Raw genomic sequence first — 23,733 nt, forward strand, 5'->3', positions numbered from 1 at the left:
GTTTACTGTATATCTAGTGAGAAAGTTTGATTTCATTGTGTTTTAATGAAAATATTTATAAGAAGACTTATCAATTGGTAGTTATATCAGTGCTGTATGATTGACCCGCTCTTAATTAAAATACATTTTGTGACATTGTTTTGAGTTGACGATGTTACATCAAACTTATATCTTTTTTGTCTTATGCACACTTACAGGGCTTCTTGAAGAACGTCATAGAAGTCCATTTCCGAGACCATGTTGAAACAGCTTTGAAAGATCCCTTGCTTTTTGGAGACTATCGTACAGCCTTGGAAGAATCTGAGCCTAGACTCTATGAAGATATTCAGGACTTTGATGCTGCTAAGGCACTGTTCCAAGAGGTAAATGTTGCTGTGGTGTTACAAATTCTTGACATTTCAATTGTTTTATTGTAGCAATAATTTTGTAGCAATTTACCATTGTTTTTTGAAGTTGTTGGAAATAACATAAACACCCAAAGGGCTGATGATACAACATAAAAATCAACCAATTTAATTGTTCCCCAATTTTTATTTAGGCAAAAAAAAAGCATTTGTTGGAAGGATTGTGCAATTTTCACTATTTCATCTTGTGTATATAAGAATGTAATTTGTTTCAAACATCTCAAGCAAGAAGAGGGTGGATACATTCTGCATTGCATTTTAAAATCGTTGTAAGATCCGAGACATACTTTTTTATTGGCCTAATATCATTGTACTGAAAATACTATAAATATGAAAGAATTAAAATATTTTGGGGATCATATCTCCAAGTAAATTTTTACAACAAATGAATCTTATTGCTTGATCATGTTTTATATGAAGTTTTTTCTCCCAACTTTGTTGTACTGAGAATATACATAAAAAAATAAACTTTGTTTTACCTTAAAAATGTCACTAAGATAAATTTGCAGCAATTGTCTATTTGGACTATTGTATTTTTCAACACCAGAACTATTCCAAACACCTCTAAGAGTATGTATTTTTGTTTTTGATGACAGATCCTTGAAGAGTACAATGACAACAACACCCCAATGAATCTGGTATTGTTTGAAGATGCTTTAGATCATTTGACAAGAGTTCATAGAGTCATCCGAATGGACAGGGGTCATGCTCTCTTGGTTGGTGTTGGTAAGTAACATTTGTATCAAGTAGAATATTAAATGAAGGAGAACATAATGAGCGGTAACATACATTATTATAATTTCTCAAATTGAGTGCAAAACTGACAGAAATTGAAGTTGATATTTAAAGGAACGTGCACAGATATTCAGTATTTTTTAATTGCTCCCATAATGCAGTGAGCATTTTAATACATATGGTTTTTGAATTCATCCGTCTTGTTCGCATTAAGTTTCTTTTCCCTGGGGACAAGAATCTACCAACTTTGTAAACTTGTCTAGTTTGTTTGACATGGCATTTCTGGCTTATTTATTGTAAGGCTTAAGTTTCTACATTTGTAAACATGCAACAACAAAACAGGCTAGTGTGAGATCTCTCCATGTCCCTTTCATCAAGTTGGGTTCAAGGAAGCGCTCATAGCTTATGAAATATTGACAATGTTGTAATTTGTTTGATACAGGTGGGAGTGGCAAGCAGAGTTTGTGAGACTAGCAGCATTCACTGCTGGATGTGAAGTATTTGAAATCACATTGAGTCGTGGCTATGATGAGAGCAACTTCCGTGAGGATCTCAAGATTTTGTACAACAAGCTTGGAGTTGAGAAAAAGAAAATGGTGTTCCTGTTTACAGATGCTCATGTTGCACAGGAAGGATTCCTGGAACTCATCAATAATATGTTGACCTCTGGTATGGTGCCAGCATTGTTTGCTGACGATGAGAAGGAACAAATTGTAGGAAATGTAAGTGTATTATCAACTAAACTAATACTAATACTTGCTTACCAATTTGGCAGTTAGAATGGAGGTTTAAAATGGAAATTATGTTTGATGTATAACAGGCAGAAATATTGTCATATATCTCTAGGAACACTGACATTCTATTCAGACCTAATTTGGTCTGTAATTATATGTCTCTTTGTGTGTGATGTGTGTGTGATATGGTGGTGGTAGTCTATGTCAGTGTTTGCCTGCAAATGAAGACACTGTCCACATGTAAAACGTGGACCGACTTGGAAATGAGCACTGTCCATTGTTCACGGAGGTTTTCAATAGGTTGCAATTGCACACACAAAATCCACCATCTTGGTCCATGTAAATTCAAACGTCCCATCATTTTGATAGCTACATACAGGGTCTGTGATTGCTGGTGCTGACAGGTAGTACATGTGTGCTTGAGTGTTATATGTATATGTGATTGAATGTGTGTGGAACTGTAGGGACAGATGTCAACATTAGATGTATCACATAGTAATGGATGTTGATTGTCAATTTAACAAGAACTGAACATCTGGGAAAACATTGAATAAGTGAATTGTATGAACCACAAATTATTTTGCTATTAATGTTCAGCAACTCATATGTTTATTGGACACACCTGATTGTTTGTATCTGTCAGTCTGTGATGCACTGGACGATATAATGTGTACACACTTGTGAAAATAATTTAATTATTTATGTTTTATTTCTCTACAGACACGTGATGAAGCTACCAAGCAGGGCATCCCACCAACCCGTGAAGCAATATGGCAATATTTTGTTAGTAAATGTGCCAATAACTTGCACATTGTACTTGCAATGTCCCCTGTTGGTGATGTGTTGAGGACTCGGTGTCGTAATTTCCCAGGTCTTGTTAATAATTGTAGCATTGATTGGTTTATGCCTTGGCCTGAACAGGCTCTCACTGCAGTGGCAACTGTCTTTCTGGGACATGAAGATGTAAGTATTAATATGCAGTGACTTTTCCTTTTATCAGCAATGGTAGTGTTCAGTTCATTTATTACATCTATTTTGAGAAAGCACTGGTCATACCAAATTTATATTAGGCATACTTACTACACTAGATCTATATGTACATGTATGCAGAACACATTGCTAGATTTAGGAAGCTAAATGAAGTTTAGCACATTAGTAAAAGTGGTTGGCTCATTTGTGGTTGTGAGCTAAATACATGGGGATGCTATAGTACCTGGAATAAGGGAGGGTTATGTGACACAATGTGATCAGGAGTGGTGTGGCTGACAAGAAATGGTGTCTTGTCCCAATCAAGGTTGGCAACTCCTGTACAGCAAAGTTGAGAAAATGATGTACTATGAAATGATACTAACGCTGATACAAAATTCCTGTTGTAACACACTGAACATGTAAAACCAATACTTGTTTTGATCATTTTTGTTCATATGTGAAAACCTCTGTAATTGACATTGTAAATGATATTTCCCTTTCACCTTACCAGGTCAAGAGCATTCCTGATGAGAGCCGTGAAGTAGTTGTGCAGCATGTTGTCTTCGTTCACCAGTCTGTTAACAAGTACAGTGTAGAATTCCAGCAAAAACTTAGAAGGAATAACTTCTCTACACCAAAGAACTACTTGGATTTCATCAACACCTACTTGAAACTGTTAGATGAAAAAGATCAGTTTATCCTGCAACAAGTAAGACTAGTTTTTAATGAGCCTTAATATGAATAATCAAAATTATTTAATCAGCCTCAACCCCATCTCACATCAAACTTGCCGAGTTTTTGTCTCAACATTTTTCTGACAAATATTTGTTGTTTTTGCTTGGTAGCGTACTATTGAGATAGAAAAAAGTAGTGCAGGCTTGTATGGTTTGGTTAGCAGCTATCAAAGCATCTTTTTCATTAACAGGCTTGTAGATAGCTTGCTTTTGTTATTTAAACATAGATGATGAGGATAGTGAGCCTTGAGAGGTTACTTAATTAGTTAAACATTAGGCAATATTTTGGATTCTTTCACACACACAATTTTACATTCTGTTACCCTCACAGCCCATTATTGAATAATGGTGATTTGTCCAAATTGTGTCATGTGAAAGCATTATATTTGAAATACCATAAAAACTTTATAGTTAGCATATGTGCTTACTATCAAGCGCTTTTAAAACATGCAAACATGAAGTGCCACATCCACAAAAGGGTAAAGGGTTTTGAGCAAGTCATCAACATAAACTGACATAGTTATATACGAACAAGTAAACCTGCAAATTTGTGTCTGGACCCATTAGCTCAATTGGTAAAGCGCTGGAGTTTGGTACAATTTCATATTTTCAAAAGCACTCGATAGTAAGCGCATCTGCTAACTATCAAGTTTTTACAGTAACATGCTCTGATCTATTCAGTTGAAATTCATACACCCCTATGGAAGACATGACCTTGACCTTCCACATAGGGAGTACTGAATTACCTAAATGGGTGATTCCATTTGAAATCTACACTTATAGCCCATTGTGTATTGTTGTATCCTATGGATTTGTGTACATGCTTTATGTTATTGTATGTAAAGAACTTCAAATATTTGGGCAAAAAGACAAAAAGACCAGTTTCCCTGTGTAGGGAACTGAGCTGAAACTAAACTGATATTTTCAATCCGATCCATCCATCTAAAGTGTGACGACATGTTTATTAAAAATCACAGGAATCAAGAGAGGATATATCATGGCTACCAGGATTGTAATTTTGTTGCGCATAATACTCACATCTGTGCTATGAAATGTAAGCTTATAATCTTCTCATATTTATGATGAAATACGGATGGTAGTAGGTAAGCTTTCTATACGTGCTTCGAACGCACTAATGGATACTTGGTCTTTTGGAAAGCCCCATTCACACCCCTGTATAAAGGCAGCCATTGCATAGATGACTTTGTTACACTAACACAGATCTAATCAGCCATACTTATTTTCTCGTACAGTGTCAGCGTCTAGAAGGTGGCATGTCTAAACTTGCAGAAGCTAGTGTCCAGTTGAATGAACTCAATGAGAAGTTAGCAGTGCAAAAGGTAGCTGTAACTGAGAAAACAGAAGCCTGTGAAATACTGCTAGAAGAGATATCTACACGAACAGAACAGGCTACAGAAAAGAAACAGTCTGCTGAAGCCAAAGGAAAAGACATTGGAGTACAGAGTGTTGTCATTAAGAAGGAAAAGGTTAGTGACTTGCACAGATATTATTTCAATTTAATTCAATCTTATTAAAAAATAACATTGTGGCCCATATTCCATACTTTTTATGCAATATAAATGGACAAAGAAAATCATTATTTTACAAAATAAATTACTGGGTACTGTGTCTTCCATGGAGAGTGAAAGGACAAGCAAACATTTATTTGCCTTATTGATATAGTTTTGCATTTCTTTCACAGGCTGAAGCTGAGGAAGCACTGGCAGAAGCCTTACCAGCCCTAGCAGCTGCAAAAGAAGCACTCTCAGATCTAGACAAATCGGACGTCACAGAAATCAGGTAGGTTAGAAATAGACCAACAGACGTCAATTGAATGTATTACTACAACACTAACATAATGTTTACTCCTACATTTAATGTTCTGTATATATGGGGTTGTAAGTAGGAACATTCTTATGTGCAATATGCAATGTTATTTTGAAGCTGCTTTTTGGTTGATCTTGCTGGAATTTCAAGTCCATGTCTTTTGGGCCCAGTTGTGCACTTTATGCAACAAACCATTATGTTACAACGGCATTTTTAAAATTTCCATATTCTACTCCAGCCTATTGTCCAATACATATTATAAAATGTAAAGGGTGGATTGCAAGAACATAAAGCCATATTAGTACAAATTTATGTTCCTTGATTTGGTGACTCAGTGATGGATGAATTCAAAATCTGACAACAAGTCAATATGTCATGTTTTTTTTTACACCATCCCTGCTCTAATCTTTGGTAATTTTTGTGTATTTCAGAGCTTTTGCTAAGCCTCCCAAGCAGGTGCAGATGGTGTGCGAATGCATTGTTGTATTAAAAGGTATCCGTGAGGTGTCATGGAAATCAGCCAAAGGGATGATGGCAGAAGCAGGTTTCCTCAAATCACTCTATGAAATGGATGTAGATGGCATCAGTCAAACACAGGTTAGTTATTTGGACATTTTATTATTATGTGACCCGATCTGATCCACTCAGGCCAAAGTCAAAAATTTTGAATAACTGCCATTACTAACTTGCTCAGTACCCACATTTATGATGTTGAATCCCCAGGTGTCATAAATACTTGGTTGCAACTGAGTTATGAACCTTTTATATATCAATTTTCTTTTTTTTTCTCCTCATTTTTTGCTTATATCTCAATTTCATTATTGCCGACTTTAGCCGTATTGGCTTTTGCAGGGCTGTTTAACATTTGTTGACACAAGCCACTTACTTGGGCTAGTAATTCTAAAAAGTCACCAGCCTGGCAGCTCCACCACAAAGAGCTCGGCAGATACATGGATTACCATCCACAGATTTTGCAAATCATATCAAAATATCTGTGTTGTCTTTGAAGAAGGCTGACCCCCTCCCCCATACACACCCCCACACAACACATATACCCTAAGAAAAAAGCATGTCCATGAATGATTGAGCAGGAATTCTAGGAATAAAAACAGTAAAGTAACCCATGAGATTTAATGCGTTGTGTTTTGTGATTGAGTGTATAATGTAGAAACCCATATTTTCAATCAACTTGCAGGTGAAGACAGTGAAAAAATTCCTTGGAGACTTAGATACAACATTTGAAGAGATGAAAACGATTTCCAAAGCAGGTGCTGGCCTCTTCAAGTTTGTAACTGCTATCATGGGATATTGTGCTGTAGCAAGAGAAATCAAACCAAAAAGAGAAAAGGTAGGTGAATGACAAAGAACAATAGACTTTTTCAGCATGATGTAAACATTGTAACCAATCACGCACTAGCCATAGCGTGGTCGACGATCCCGTAGCGTGCTATGATTGTTCACACCAATTATGTTTCACGTTTCTCTTATTGAGCTTGGTGTCCACTGCATGGTCAAATATTTGGTCAAATTGCCAGAAATTGATTGGTTGAATATGTTTTGGTGGTCGTGCATGATAGGTGTTTCTAGAAAAGTTCTCCAAAAAACTCTATCATTTGGTACTTTGTAAAGTATATGAAAGTAAGGTATATGAAATGTATGTGAAAGTAAGGTATATGAAAGTAACCTTGTAGGGCAACATAAATATAATGTGTACTGATTCCATCATATTGTATCTTGTATTTGCAAACATTTCACAATATCTAGGTGGCCAGGCTGGAAAAGACATTCTTCCAGGCCAAGCGTGATTTAGATCGCATCAATGCAGAAGTATCCTCCTTGGAAGCAGAACTGAAGGCATTGAATGACAAGTTTGAAGCAGCAACGAAAGAGAAGCAAGATTTACAAGATGAAGCTGAGATTATGGAGAGACGTCTTCTTGCTGCTGATAAGCTCATCTCTGGCCTTGGATCTGAGAATGTCAGGTGAGAGCAAAATTATAAGAATTGAAATTATAGCAAAATTTCTTTTTACTTATTAATATATATTTGGAAGGGGGGAAATACCTTTCATGGACTAAGCAAGTAACAAATCTAGCAGTTAGTTTGAACAAGATCAAGCAAGCAAGTGCAGAGTTTAATCAGGAGTTACTGTAAATCATTAGTAAATTGATAGCTAATAGACTAGAATACGTACTAAGTAGAATACAATTTTCTTTACAGATGGACAAAGGACTTAGAGGAGTTGCGACAGTGTCGTATTCGTCTTCTGGGAGACTGTCTCATATCTTCAGCATTTCTGAGTTATGTGGGTGCTTTCACATGGGAATATCGTAGTAAGATGGTGTATGTAGACTGGGTGAATGATGCTAAAGAGCGAGGGATACCTCTCAGTGAGCCATATAGATTGGAGGATCTGTTGACAGATGATGTGGAAATAAGCAAGTAAGTTGTGCCGGTTTAATTCCTTTTCAAGGAGTGTTTCATGGTAAATTTGGTGATATTTGGTTCCCATTGTGTGGTTATGGAGACAAGTTTTATTTTGTTATTCGTTCAATATACCAAATATACATGGCATCAGTCACATTATTTGCCACAATTAAAAGTATGGTCAGTGGATAAAGATATTAGTCATAATGTAGAAAACATTTAATTTTTACTCATACACCAGAGACTTAGTGAAATATACTACATTTTCCTATATACTATACAGTAATAACCAAGTATATGATTTTTGGTCAATATCGAATGAGAAAGTGAAAAATCTTTGCCCTTTTGCAGTGACATCAAATAGCAGTTTTGCAGATCTGTTCAGAGAACAATTTTGTAGTGTTTGAGAGAAATTGCTAAAGCATAGGGGAGGGGCAAGAATTGGATTACACCATCACATAATTTCTCACTCAATTCCATGTATTTATTGTTACCATTCAGATGGGGCTCAGAAGGATTGCCACCAGATGAATTGTCAATACAGAATGGTATCTTAACTACACAGGCTAGCAGGTTTCCTCTGTGTATAGATCCACAACAGCAGGCACTCAATTGGATCAAGAAGAAAGAAGAACCCAACAATCTCAAGGTAAGTGTACAGGTTATCAACTTTGTACCATCTTAGCATTAAATTGTTTGCAATGAATAATTGAATCACCATATAACCAACTGTTCATAATGAGTTATGAATGGAATGCAGTCCAGCTGCAACAGGTGAAGTGATAGTGTTATGTTATCTGTACAGTAATGATGGCCGACATACTGAAATTTGCTGTAACATAATCTTGCCTATTGTGTGCTAAATAGACAAACTTGTTGTGTCCATAAACCCAGAATAATGCAAAATCTGTGCTGAATTAAGTACACTGAATATGATTATAAAAATCAGTTATGATAATGATAATGAAAAATGAAATTATGAAAAGACAATATATAAACCTTTTCAGTCAGAGAATTTTGATGTTAAACATTGAAATCATATTAAGTAGAAATAAAGTCAACCAGGGTTACTAATCCTTTGCCATCTGACCAGAAGTGTTTCTCCACTGAAAATGAAATAGCTTTTCATATTGACACATAGGACAGCTAGATATTATAATGTAGTGACATTTGAAGCTTTTTGTTTAGCTGTGAATTTTCATTGTTTGATGTCTACATGTGAGTTATAGCGTAATTTGACATGTATACTTGATACAATTATGTTTTACTTGTATATTGTACCTTTAGGTTTGCACCTTTAATGACCCAGATTTCTTGAAGCAACTTGAGCTTGCAATCAAATATGGATTCCCATTCCTCTTCCAAGATGTAGATGAATACATTGATCCTGTTATTGATAATGTACTGGAGAAAAACATCAAAGGTAAATAAAGAAGAAAATTAATTGATTTGTATTGTATTTTATGTGCCCTGTTATTATAGCAGAGAGAGGCATTACTGTAATAACCTTCCTTTATGGCTTTGGGTAAATTTATTTTATGGTGTAAAGAAGGGATAACATATCAAAACTATGTACATATTAAATTAGTATGACATGATGAGGTAATATGGTTAGGGGCGACTTCAAAACTTGACCGCCAGTTGACCGGTGGTTGATGCGGTTGAATCATGCTCCATTGTTTAAAACAATAGAAATCAACTCCATCTGGTTGGAACCGGCGGGCTACAGGCGATCAAGTTTTGAGCCATCACTTATATGATTAATGAATATGTTAAGATATTTTGTTAAAAAAACAAAATAGTGGAATGGTAGAAATTGTCTTAGAAACTTCCAGAATTTTGTGTCAAGTTAATCTGAACAATAATTGTGACTTTTTTATTCAGGTCAATCAGGTCGTGAGTTCATCATGCTAGGAGACAAAGAGGTGGATTATGATCCTAACTTCAGGTTATATCTCAACTCCAAGTTGTCCAATCCTAAATACACACCAGCAGTGTTTGGTAAAGCAATGGTCATTAACTACACTGTCACACTCAAGGTAAATATTTTGCTTAATACTTATTACCAGTGACCTTTGAGCTTAGACACTGGTGTTCTGGTTATGATATACATGCTCAGAACACCAGTACAGAGAAGCATTCCCTGTGCGTGTTAAAGTGACAGAGCTGTTGAAAAGTGGAGGGCCGTCCCTGGTACTTGTATCTACACCTTACCCTCTAGGTACCAGATGGCCCTAATTGGTCAAAGATATACTTTTTACCTACTTAAGGCTGTGCCGAAAATTGTTGAAAAGCTTCATTGTACTTTTTCTCTCTCCAAGTGTCAAGCTTATAAACATGAATCTTAAAGGAGTATTTTGTGATCCTAGCATCCTCTTTTTATGACTTTTTTTAGAAAATATCCATGCAAAAAGCTTATTCCCAACATTTCAGTTGATTCCAATTTTGCGTTGCAAGTTATGCATGATTATGTGTATTGCACTGCTCCGTAGCCTGCTGTGTTGTAATTTTGTTGTGGTGTACTAAAATGTAATTCAAATTTGACGATTTTTTTTGACAGGTTTTTACCAAATTAAGGCTGAATATTTTGCAGCACAGCTTTAATTAATATAAGAAGTCTAAATGTATCTTTGAGTTTGATCATTTTACCAAACTAGGGCAGCAGAGGAATCACCTTATATATCCAGAAAAGTGGGAACTTTGTGAATAAGCGAAATGAACTAAATCCAACTTGCAAAATTTCATGCTACCTAGATTTATATAAACTAGCGGTCACCCGTCTTTCGCGGTCAGGGTCTTTCGCGGTTGGTAAATTTTGTATATTTTGTGTACATGTAAATGTTTTATTTAATGTGATTAATGGTATGAGAGGAGATGATCATTTAGAACTTAGAAGTATAATATTTAGTATCTTTTCCATATAAATCAATGGCTTAATAGATCATGTCTTGCCCCTGTGGGATGCTGGTCGCTCTGATATTTAAGATTTTTATGCATTTGTTTCTACAGTACTTTTTAGCCCATTTTGGACAAATTCGTTGTACCTTTTAGCTCATTTTTTATCATTTTCATCCAAGTTTGTCCCCCACCTTCAAATGTACCTTCTGCCCCCGCCTCCTGCAAAAGTCCTGGCTACATCACTGAGCAGATGAACACAATTTTATTCACATCCCTCTTGGCCCCCTGTGGCCTGCTGGCTGATCTGATATTTTAGATTTCTATGCATTTGTTGTACTTTTAATTTGTTAGCCCATTTTGGATAAAGTTGTCGTACTCTTTAGCCCATTTGTGACAATCCCCTTGCCTCGCCCCCCCCCCCCCAGTTGAAACAATTTTATTCACATTTCCTTACACTCTATTTCATTTAAAGTTATGATCATACCTGATCATACATTATGCTGATAACATTAAACATAGCACTACCACAAAGCAGAGTAGGCCTATTCATGGTGTGGTTTGGCAACCCTGATTATTAAATTTGTCCTTCAAAAGTTTCATTTTAACTATAGGTTCTCCATTAGAACACAGAATACATGCTAATGTTGATCAATTAGTTGAATAAACAATAGATGTTAATTCAGTTTCTACTGTGTCATGTAATAGTTGCTTCTACTGTGTCATGTAATAGTTGAGACTACAGGCATAATATCCTCACACCGATGACAGGATAGAAGGCCTAATTCAGGCTATGTCAACATTAGTGTATTGGTGTGAAAAGTTGTAGCATGCAGGTGCGCTGCCACTGCCTTTGCCCTGCCTTTGAAACTAATTAACATAATTTGACACCCTTAACGTAAACAAAAACAAAATTGGACGTTTTATTGGGGTGCGGACAACTTTACTTTACAAAATCCGTTTTCCGAAATAATGTAAAATGTAGAAGTTTTTAGCCTTACCAATTTGCCAAACTCAGTAATTTATTATAGATTATAATTATGTAGTTTTACTAAGGCATTGATTGTTTTTTCCACAGGGTCTTGAAGACCAGTTACTGAGTGTGATTGTCGGCTTTGAACGAAAAGAATTAGAAGAACAGAGGGAACGTCTTATCCAAGAGACTAGTGATAACAAGAAACTCTTGAAGGATCTAGAGAACTCATTGCTGAGGGAATTGGCTACTTCTACTGGCAATATGTTAGATAACACAGAGTTGATCCAGACATTAGATGAAACCAAATCCAAAGCAACTGAGGTAGGTATGCAAGTAATGTGTCAGAAACCTGAACCATCTCGTGCAATCAATTTATTAATCCCCTGCAAACTCTCAATCCTCTGGGAAGTTACGTTATAATGAACTTGGAATCTTTTATTTGCAAACAAAATAGGTGCATGCTGATTAAAACATAATTGTGGTACAGTCCAACAGCGCATTAATGCCCATAATTTAAAAGCTATATAATTTATGAACCATAATCAATTGCATTTTTTATTCCTGTGTTAAGAAATCTGTTAAATTTATCAAGGATGTTGTGTTGCTGTATTGAATGGTCATGTACAGCTGCTTATCCCACAGATGCATCACTGATAAATAGTCTGAAGATGTGATGTATACTGAAATGAGGTGTCTGATATCAGAAAGGGAATAAAATGATAAAGTGGGGAAGCCAGACTTGTTTCACAATTAAAGAATGCATTTATAATTCATCTTCCACCCATAATGTCTTCAGTGATTCAATTTATCTTTTTGGCTCAAAATATGCTAAGGTGTCATATTATAGCCATATATTTTGACATCTTTTTTTAAAAATAATAATTATAGAAATGGAATATTTGCTAGTTTAGTGGCAAGTTTAGGTAGTAAAGACATAGCATACACAATTTAAGTAAAATCCTTTCACTCTAAATAATAAAAATAATAAAAAATAGCTGTAAAAATGCCTATTTTTACACTTTTATTTGTAACATGCCAAGAGACGCCTTTTTTCAACAGCTTTTAATTTTTTTATGGATCCTTATAGAAATTCATGTGACCTGTTTCCCAAAATGGTGCAGTAAACCAATCAAAAAAACAGAAAGAGGCATTATGAATTATAAGTTAACAGATCAAAAAAAGGATTTAAAAGTTTGCCTTGCGTATGTTACTATTGTCTGTCAAACTTTTGATTGATTTTGAAGTCCCTCAGTTTTTTATAAACAAAGACTTGAAGCATAAACTAAAGGGTAAATATATTGTAAATAACTTCATTTCTCCATATTATAATCAATTTGTAAGTGGCTGCCATCTTTTTTATCTTTTTATAATTTTAAAATTTTTCTTGAAATGTCTGTCAAATAGTAACATCACGCAAGACGGTGCTGTAATTCCTGCTAAACTAGGGTGATACAGCTAATTATGCTACATGACATAGCATTTAGCTCCACCTAGCTTTGTGGCACTATCACTTTGTGAGGAGAATCTTTTTGATGACACAATCCATTGTTAAGTGTTGTCTGTCAAACATTTGTACGCATAAGTAACATCACATAAGATTTGTATGTGTCTGTCAAAAGTAACATACGCAATACGTTTAAAAAAGTTAAAAATCACTTGATGTTCACATTATGATGATAGTTTAGAGTTTATAAAAGTGTTTTAAAACATGTGATTTATAAACTGCATGTGATCTTTATTCAATTTCCCATCTTGAACTACTGTTTTTGCCAAATTATTATTCTGTATGTTACATTTGACAGACATCTTGCATATGTTATGGCTTGACAGACACACATATTTTATTTATAACAATTTATCCTCCTTATTGTAATATTTGGACACATTTTTTTCCACAATCAGTTGCTGTAGGTCCTACACCTAAATAACCACAAAATACCTTATGTAATACTTTATAAATTTTTATTTGATTGCAGAAAATCATCAAAATTGTGTCTGTCAAATATAACGTCACATAAAGGGCTAGAAAATTAAATTTGTGAAGTAAATGGTCTATAACTTATCTTTCTTTTAGTGTATTATGAACGATATATGTGCATACTATAATTTAAACCTGGTTGGAGACCAAAAGAAAAGAGCTGGAAAAATAATTGTGTGTTACACTTTTATGACACCTTAGCTTATTTTGAGCCTTTTATTGATATCTTGTGGATATACGTATACATTGTCTTAATTTTTTTACCCACATCAGTATTAATAATATTGTAACCTATTTCTGATGCTTATCGTACAGGTTGGAGACAAACTGAAACTTGCTGCCAAGACTGCTATTGACATTGACAAGCTCCGTGATGGGTACCGTCCTGCTGCTAAACGTGGTGCCATTCTTTTCTTTGTCCTAGCAGAGATGGCCCTTATCAACACCATGTATCAGTACTCGTTGGCTGCATTCTTGGATGTTTTCCAGTTCTCTCTAAAGAAGAGTCTTCCCGATTCTATCTTGGTGAAGAGATTAAAGAATATCATGGACACACTAACGCATAACATTTACAATTATGCTTGCACAGGTGGGTCAGTCGAGATTTGTATTTGATAGATGCCAAATTTTTCAAATAGTATCACCAATTTTAACTATTTCAAGCAAGTATATTATACACGAAAAGTATTTGGACACCATGCATGACAGCTAAAAAGAAGAAACCAGTGTAACCCCATTAAGTACTTGGGTGACTAAGTCTCCTTTCCAGCCTTTTATTGCAAGGTATAGAAATTATGAAGTTTGATGAAATTTTCAATAATTTTAAAAGGCTTTAATGGAGTTTTCTGTAGGGTTTTCTTATATACTGCGCCAATAAAGTATCCTTACACTTGATAAAATAATCATAATTACAAAACTAAACAATATTGGGGTAAGTTTGTTTTTCATTAGATGCACTATCTAATCCTGCACATTATGACACCACATTGAATCAATGTGACCCCAAGAAGTAAAGTTACAAGCAATTGAATAGACGAAGGTCCAGTTTTAAAAGTGACAAACTGGCAAAAAAAAAAAAAAAAAAGATTCCAACAAGCCGCAACAAAGAGACAACACAGTTTCTTCAATGAAGCGTTATTTAAAGCAGTTTTTATTTAAGTTTTTACTTCTCTGTACTTTTCATAACTTTCATTTTATTTTTCAGTTCTTTCGTTTCAGTTTTCTTTTGTCCCTTTTGTTTTAAATTAAAGCCAAACGCATAAATCAGCCATTCACCACTCTCAAACCAGATGTCTAGTCTGTGGAGTTTTGAATAGGCCAGTTTGTCACTGTTAAAACTGGACCTTCGTCTAATCAAATGCTTGTAACTTTGCTTCTTGAAGTCACATTGGATTCAATGTGGTGTCATAATGTGCAGGATAAGGTAGTACATCTATTAAAAAAACAAATTTACCCCAATATTGTTCAGTTTGGAAATTGTGATTATTTTTCCAAGTGTAAGGATACTTTATTGGCGCAGTATATAAAACTTATCAACAAGGCTCAGCTCATTGATGATACTAGCTTAATCATCCCTTGTGCTATTATATTTGAAATTCATACACTCTTTATGGAAAACATGACCTTAATCTCTCACATAGGGGTACCTGAATGGATGACTACATTTGAAATATACCCACCCTGTGTGGGAGCTTCAGTTTTGCATGGGAAGTGTGTGGATTTCAACTGGAATAGCTCATTTCATAAAGTTTTGCTTTATATTCTGAGTAGTATTATGGAAGTGCAATTTTAAATAATAACTTAAAACTTTAAATAGAAATTATACCAAATTTGATTTGGTACACTTTAATTTGAACCCAAGACTTACTGATTTGAAATTAAGCATTTTATGTCTGGTAATACTTTCCTAGGCTTTTCCTAGATGTAATGAAAAACACACTTTTGTTCTGTTCAATTAAAATAATATAATGGATTTTTTTCATCCATTTCATTAGGTTTGTTTGAGAAACACAAGTTACTTTTCTCCTTCAAATGACCTGTAAGCTGGAGCAGAGTGAGGACAAGCTACCCACTGAAGAGCTCAACTTCTTCATCAAAGGCAACCAATCTCTGGAGAAGAGTCGTCGTTCACGCCCACATCAATGGTTCCCTGAGCAAGGCTGGGAGGACGTTATGAGGCTTTGTGAGGTGGCAGATATTTTCAACTCTTTGCCTGATGACATAGAACGCAATGAAAAGATATGGAAAGAGGTAATATTTCATATATCAGGGTTTGTTATTTGACTGGTGGCAGTAGAGAGTTGTAAACACAGTGGGTCAGTTGTAACACTGCTCTTACTTGCCCTGATCTCTAGCTGTTAACATAACCCTTGTAATGATTTAAACTCTCACCTAAATTTAAGGCACTCCTTACACAAATATGATGTTGGCATGTTGTGAACTGCACCAACAGGTCTAATCTGGGCCAAGGGGTAAGTTAATTAAAATTTGCCATATATACTTTGTCACTTTTAACAGGACTTTTAACCTTTCTATCTTCTGATTTTCAAACATGGTATTTGTGGCCTCATTTTGTGAAAAAACAAGACCGGGACAACTCTAACATTCTTTTTCTGTTTGTTCATTCCAGTGGTTTGACTTGGACAATCCTGAAAGCCAGAAATTCCCCATGAAATACCATGATGGCAGCACTCCATTCCAGCGCCTGCTCCTGTTGCGTTGCTTCCGTGTCGATCGTGTGTATCGTGCAATTACCGACTATGTTGTAGCTTGTATGGGAGAGAAGTATGTGACTCCTCCTGTGATAAGCTTTGAAGCCATCTGGGAACAGAGTACACCATTCTCACCCATTGTCTTCATCTTGAGTCCTGGATCTGATCCTGCTGGAGATCTCACAAAGCTGGCAGAGAGATCTGGATTTGGAGGAAATAAACTCAAATTCTTATCCATGGGTCAAGGGCAGGAAGGGGTAAGTTAATTCATTGAAACAGCATTTTACACTTGCCTGATTTCACCTGAACAAAGTTAAGAGCTAATGCATCAACAATGGTTATGAGCTGTGATATTATTGTGGGGGTTGCACCACATTATGACTTAAGAGCCTCCCATTCCATCATCTACCTGTAGTGCATTGTAAAAGTTATAGCAGTACTAACTGTTACTATGGGTCAATTCCATCATAATTCCAAACCCATCGTAACTCTAACATATAAATTCTATAATATAATTACTGATGGGTTTAGACTTAAAAATCATGGGACTTGTCGACATGTCGTAAATGTTAGTGAAATTTAGATGGTATATAATATGCTAAATTGTTCTAATATTTGACATTATATATCCCTTACAGGTTGCGCTTCAGTTGCTAGAGACAGCCATAGCTCGTGGTCAGTGGCTTATGTTGCAGAATTGTCATTTACTTACCAAGTGGCTACGAGATCTGGAGAAAGCCCTTGAGAGGATCAGCAAACCTCATCCTGATTTCAGACTGTGGCTGACAACAGATCCAACTCCATCTTTCCCTATTGGAATATTGCAAAGATCACTGAAGGTTGGTCTTATAACATCTATGATGTTAAATTTAATTTTACATGTGGGGTGTGTGAGGTGGGGGTGAAAATGTATCTGGCATGGCAACCAGGGACACACACACATGAAACCACATATTCCAACTGGGGATGTATGTTATCTGGGGACCATTGTCGGTCTAAAAGTAGGTGTGATGCATGAGGATCGATCGCCCTTGACACTGTGCTGTGTTTTTCTTGTTCACTGAACCACATAAACAACAGAAATTACCCATCACGCAGTGCTAGTTTGCCGAATAGTCACGTCCATCTAGCTCCTCATGATGATCTCATCTGGCTTGGGATTGTACAAAATACAGGTTGTTCTTTCTAGGTATGAGACTACCAGGCCAGTTTGTGTTTCTAAATTAAGAACGGATGGTCGTGTTAACAATAGATTGGTCAAAATTGGGGAATAATCAATCACCCCAACAGTACAGTCGATGCAGTCCACAGTGAAAAGATATTCAATAACTTGTTATAGAGGGTAGTGTGAATAAGATTCCCAGGTCGGTCGCACAAATGGGCTGTTAAAATCCCCAAAATGCATTTAAAGCATCTGTGTGATTTGTGTACAAATCAGCCCTTGTTAACATGTTTGGTTTCACATACACAATGTCTTACAAAGTGATCACAGTTGGTGGGAAGTCTGAATGTATATGTTAGCATTTGTATGGTCAAACTTATATTGTGTGGAGGTGATAACATGTATAAGCGTGTGGGGGTGTGTTTGCTTATGATTCACCTCCATTTGAGGTGACTCCATTCTCATACCTCCCACAGTGGATTAAAATTCAACTGTGAATGGTCTCTGGTTCAATACATGTCTTATTCATCATCAAGATCAATTCTTTAAATGCACTCCATCAATATCCTCTACTAAGTCCTGTTACTTTTCTGCTTTATACAGGTTGTGACAGAACCTCCAAACGGCCTCAAGCTTAACATCCGTGCTACATACATCAAAATTTCATCTCAAGTATTGGAAAACTGTCCACATCAAGGCTTCAAACCATTGGTCTTCAATCTGGCTTTCTTTCATGCTGTTGTTCAGGAGAGACGCAAATATGGCAAGATTGGATGGAATGTGCCATATGACTTCAATGAGTCTGATTTCCGAGTATGCATGGATATATTGAATACATATTTGACCAAGGCATATGAACAGGGAGATCCAAAGATACCATGGGCTAGTTTGAAATACCTTATTGGAGAGGTAAGTAATAATTGACCCAAAGGCTGATAGCATCTGATTTTACTTTCATGTCTGAAGAGAAGCAAAAATGTGTCTTGCTGAACCATATTTTATTGTGTTTAAGTGTGCTCAGTGACAGTATGCCAGTAGTGAATTTCTTTGGGTTGATATAATGTCAAAGTAGCATGTCTGAGAAGTACTCAATGTGAGTAATCCAAATATTGGGCCAGTAACTTTTTGATGTCACTAGAAGATCAATGTATACTTGTAAAACATACATCAGCATCATATGGCCAGGTGTATACTTATGATCTTACCAAAAGGATGCCACATACATGACTTCAGCTTGATAGTAACTGGATTTTGGGCACCTCCTTTGTGCAGAATGACATCAACATATACAACAAAAAACAAATTCACATTTTTAATATTTTAGTATTTTGTTTTAATCTGTTTCTCCCCAGGTCATGTATGGTGGTCGAGCTATAGATGACTTTGACAGGCGTATTCTCAACACTTACATGAATGAGTATATGGGAGATTTCATCTTCGACACTTTCCAACCATTCCATTTCTATCATAATGAGGAGGTTGATTACTGTATACCAGAAGTTGGAGTCAAGGATAATTATATACGTAAGTTGTATTGTAGTGGCTATTTTCCAGCTCTTTGTCCATAGGTTACCTTCCCTAGACTCTATTTTTATTATCAGATGATACCAAGTGATTTTTGAGGATGATTCCAAAAATGAAACTGGGTACCATCATTTGCTGGTCTTAACCAGAGAACACTAGGTGCATGTGGCCACTTTGGTAATTCCTAACATATTTTGCAAATGAAAATCACCACATTGTCAATGTACACTATTATATGCACATCCACAGTGATGTAGAGTCAGTTTTCAGGTATTTAGGGAAATGCAAAACTGGTTAATTCAAATTGAAGTGTATTAGCTTGTAAAAGTGAAACAAGACTGCTATAATCATATGTGACTCTCCAGCACAACTGAGCCCTGAAGTCGCCAATCATCATTTTTGAGATATTCAACCAAAATATTATGCTTGAAATTAGCTTTAAAATGATGTATATCATGTCTATAGTACTTGACATTTAAGTAGTGAAAATCAATAAAACAGTCAATAAATCCTTTGTTTCCTATTGTTTATTGTTAAGTTCAATGGAGCATATCTCAATAGTGGCACTGGCGACATCCGGGCTCAGTTGTGGAGGATGGTCACATATGACAATATCTGGAGCAGTAAAAAGATGTGTTATGGTTGTAAAATTCAATTTATAGCACATTAAATTAAGTCTACACATGCCATTACATGATAGGAATTATCATTTTAAGTTGACATACTGCTTATTTCTTTTTAATATACTGCTTGAAATGATATCATATAATGCACTGTGTATGTACGTAATTACAATGTATTTACATTGGAAACAATGATTTTGTTTTATTACAGAGGCTATAGATGAGCTACCCCTATCCAATACTCCTGAGGTATTTGGACTACATCCCAATGCAGAAATCAATTACTACACCCAGTCTGCTAGAGACATGTGGTCACAACTCGTAGAATTACAACCACAAACAGGTATAGTACTCAATCATATTAACACTGTGTGACAGGTCAAAAATCTTCACAATGTGATAGTTATTTGTGGAAGATTTTAATAATGCACTGTGTCTGGTTTGAATGGTGAAATAAGGTCATTGTATACAACAAGACTGCAGAGCAATGAATATGCAAAATCATTGCAAGGTGTTTATGCTCAAAGTAACCAAGTTAGTGTGACAGTAAAGCATGTCAAAGTGAAGGTATAGATAGGCCAGAGAAGAATGGTTGATTGATTTCACATAATAAACAAACTGTATGTCTATTTGCATGCTAATAATTCTTTGTTGGTATCAACCCTATATAGGTGATTCTGGAGGTGGTATTAGTCGTGATGACTTCATTGCCAATGTTGCCTCTGACATTCAAAAGAAGCTACCTGAGCAGTTTGATCTGGACAAGATTCGAAAGAAATATGGTGTGGACATCACTCCTACCACAGTAGTGCTACTACAAGAGTTAGAACGCTTCAATAAGCTCATATCCGCTATGGATAAGTCATTGAAAGAACTCCAAAGGGTAGGTTTGCTTTCTACAATTGGTGACCCCTGCATGCAGTGCCGAGTAAAAATTCTTGAAATTACACAAAAACAATGAATCTGTGGTCTCTAACAGGGAGGGGTTTTGGTGCAATTTGGATAAAAATATGGTCATTATTTATTTTTATTTATATATTTATTTAGTTATTTAGTTATTTATTTTCCGTATTTCCTTGATTAGTTGCCCCCCTTCTATTAAACGCCTCCCTGCCATTTTTTGCAACCAAGATGTTAAAAAAATGCTGACATTTCCATGCTATCATGTAGTAAGCTTACCACGGTGCACACATGATCGCTAATGGCGTCGGTAGTTGGCAAAAGTTTGATCGTAAACCCAGAAGTGAACTGGAAGTCATTGATCCTAAGTTCATAGTTCATCATTCCAGCATGATTTTAACAGGAATTATTGTTCTAAAAATTACCTCTAATAAATGGCCCCCTTTTGGAAAATGCAACGCCCCAGGGGGCGAGGAAATACAGTATTTATTTATTTATTCATTCGCTCATTCATTCATTCTTTATTATGGAAAACTCTTTCAATATACAAAAAAAGTCCAGATAACAAACTAATCATACAAGAAAATTCTTAGAATTACAAACTGAGAAAATATGCAACATAAAATGAAAAACACAGATTATGGAAATAAATTAGTTATAATACTTTAAATTCATGCAAACTCTCGCCCAAGGTAGAACTATTTGGGAGCATGTTCCAGAGTATTTCAGCTCTATAATGGAAAGTGTGTTTGCCAGAAGTAATACTCCACCTTGGAACAAGCAGGGTATCATCCTAGTACTTTAGGACTGAGTTGAAGTACTGTTAACAGTAAAGTTTTTGTGTAGAAACAAAATCCCTAAAGCAAGGTGACTGGGCAACAATTTGGTCCAGACTTCTTTATGTGATAGTAATATCACCATACAGGTCTCAATAATATGTCACTTAGAACATACCATAATTAGTACCCAAGGATGTAAAAGTTTAATAGCCCTCATTTTGCTGAGGAAAGATATTTATTTTCATAATTATTTCATTTCATAAGAAGGTACTTGTAAAAAGCATCACAAATACAGTTCCTCATATTCAAATGCCACATATAATAACTGAAATACATAGTTTTGCATAGTTTATATTGTTAATTCCTACACTTTTTCATTCAGGCTTTGAAAGGTGAAGTTGGTATGAGTAATGTCCTTGACAATGTAGCCCGTGCCTTGTTTAATGGTCAGCTACCAAATATTTGGCGACGCCTTGCTCCAGCAACCCTCAAATCACTCGGCAACTGGATGATCCACTTCATCAGAAGATTTAGCCAGTATACTACTTGGGTAAGTTGGATATTGAGGGTGCATGATTGAAAGCAGCAGCATACCTGCATACACATATTCACAACCATCTCTGTGATTCCCTATTGATTATTGCAACAAAGCATCTAGTTTCTAGGCTAAATTGTCGTATTTTTAATGAATATTCTCAGCTTTTTAGCTTTTATTACAATGTACACACTTATACATGAAGTCACAAAAATAATTGGCCTTATCACCCGACTTCTTTTATAAAATATTGCTGATTAAAAGAAGAAAAGAATTACAACATGTTCGTCTCCAAGTTTGGAGATCTTTTGAAAATGTGTGTCCAAATTACATGGTGATGAATAGCATTTTTACACACTTGACACATCCAAAATACAACACTTTACAAAAAGTGCCAGAGGAAACAAACATACATTTGTGGAATATCCTGTGAAAAAGATGACGAGTGACTGGACAACTCTTTTTGAGTGACATTGACATATCTGCTTTTGTTGTTTTGTTTTGCTTTTTTGCAATGTTTGTTGCAGCATATGATATCTCATGTCCAGCTGTAGTCGTTGAACCAACAACAAACAAGTTTGATACTACTTAACATTAATTTTTGTGTATGTTCCATAACAGGTGAATGAAGCTGAACCACCAGTGATGTGGCTAAGTGGTCTGCATATACCTGAATCCTACTTGACTGCCTTAGTGCAGGCCACATGTCGTAAGAATGGATGGCCACTTGATAAGTCTACTCTCTACACAAATGTAACCAGTTATAAGACTCCTGATGAAGTCACTGAAAGAGCTCACTCTGGTACGTCAAATAATTGCATTTTGATTTTTTTTTGATAACAGCATATATATTTGATGTCTTTGATATATTTTAGGTTTTTCACAGGTGGTTTGCATTTTGTTGCTGTGAAGGGAAAGTGTACAGAGGTTCCTCACAATTGACAATATACAAAGAAATCTGCAAATTAGATGCTTGTTAATTTTGTTCAAAATTTTAATATTGGCTAACATGAAAGAGCATGAGAGAAGGCAAAGCATAGTTTACAATTTACTGATGGGTTCATAATTAATAGTCCAAATATGAAGAACCCAGTTCCCCAACTTGAAATTTTCTCTCTTTTTATTAAGAGTAAATGCCAGCAATCTGATAAATAGTGCTCAGGAAATAATAAGATCTTCATGTGTACCTGATTACATGTTTTGAGGCCTATCAGTTATTCAAACACAATACCACCTAGTTCACATAGAGTATATAAAATGTTCACCTTAATGTTGCAGATAACGTTTAAAATACCATAATATTATACATTTTCCCTTTTTTCCCCAACTGATAGGTTGCTTCGTAACAGGATTATATCTAGAGGGTGCTGAATGGAATATGCAAGATAGTTGTTTGGCACGTCCCAGACCAAAGGTCCTCATTGAAGAGCTGCCTATTCTGAAGGTTATCCCAATTGAAGCTCATAGACTTAAACTACAGGTAAGCACACACTATATTTTCAACTGTTGACCCACAGCCTTTGAACAAATCTCACAACCAGATTGTCTATGGCCAGTGTACCAGTTTTATTTAGTAGTCTATTATGGTCTATACCATCAGCCATTCATTCCAAGACTTTAATACAGCTAAGAGAGCGAGTTGGCGCAGCGGTTGTTCCCTCGCTTTGCACCACTGAGGTCATGGGTTCAAGCCCCGGCCGTGCCCAAGGACTGTTTCTCTGGGATATCCGGTTTCCTCCTGCTTTCAAAAATTGGTGATTAGTTGTTTGGCTTGCAAAAACTTACTTCACCCAATGGAATTTGGGGAGCTGCACAGATAAT

At 35.8% G+C, this 23,733-nt stretch overlaps 1 protein-coding gene across 1 annotated transcript in view; it reads left to right on the plus strand.

Moving 5' to 3' along the window:
* The window catches only part of LOC140151148 (dynein axonemal heavy chain 10-like), a 68,096-nt gene that overhangs the window by 41,828 nt on the left and 2,535 nt on the right, over positions 1 to 23,733 (plus strand). The window contains 28 exon segments of the mRNA XM_072173376.1: positions 198 to 362; positions 1,001 to 1,130; positions 1,582 to 1,602; positions 1,605 to 1,861; positions 2,594 to 2,836; positions 3,354 to 3,551; positions 4,830 to 5,063; positions 5,279 to 5,376; positions 5,835 to 6,000; positions 6,599 to 6,751; positions 7,168 to 7,385; positions 7,623 to 7,844; positions 8,331 to 8,478; positions 9,117 to 9,252; positions 9,714 to 9,868; positions 11,803 to 12,021; positions 13,994 to 14,267; positions 15,673 to 15,705; positions 15,708 to 15,928; positions 16,308 to 16,646; positions 17,028 to 17,228; positions 18,155 to 18,460; positions 18,904 to 19,075; positions 19,910 to 20,041; positions 20,370 to 20,581; positions 21,760 to 21,927; positions 22,534 to 22,714; positions 23,247 to 23,392. Coding sequence (XP_072029477.1) covers positions 198 to 362; positions 1,001 to 1,130; positions 1,582 to 1,602; positions 1,605 to 1,861; positions 2,594 to 2,836; positions 3,354 to 3,551; positions 4,830 to 5,063; positions 5,279 to 5,376; positions 5,835 to 6,000; positions 6,599 to 6,751; positions 7,168 to 7,385; positions 7,623 to 7,844; positions 8,331 to 8,478; positions 9,117 to 9,252; positions 9,714 to 9,868; positions 11,803 to 12,021; positions 13,994 to 14,267; positions 15,673 to 15,705; positions 15,708 to 15,928; positions 16,308 to 16,646; positions 17,028 to 17,228; positions 18,155 to 18,460; positions 18,904 to 19,075; positions 19,910 to 20,041; positions 20,370 to 20,581; positions 21,760 to 21,927; positions 22,534 to 22,714; positions 23,247 to 23,392 — 5,148 coding nt within the window.

This window comes from Amphiura filiformis, chromosome 1 (genome assembly GCF_039555335.1).
Source record: "Amphiura filiformis chromosome 1, Afil_fr2py, whole genome shotgun sequence".
Lineage (NCBI taxonomy): Eukaryota > Metazoa > Echinodermata > Ophiuroidea > Amphilepidida > Amphiuridae > Amphiura > Amphiura filiformis.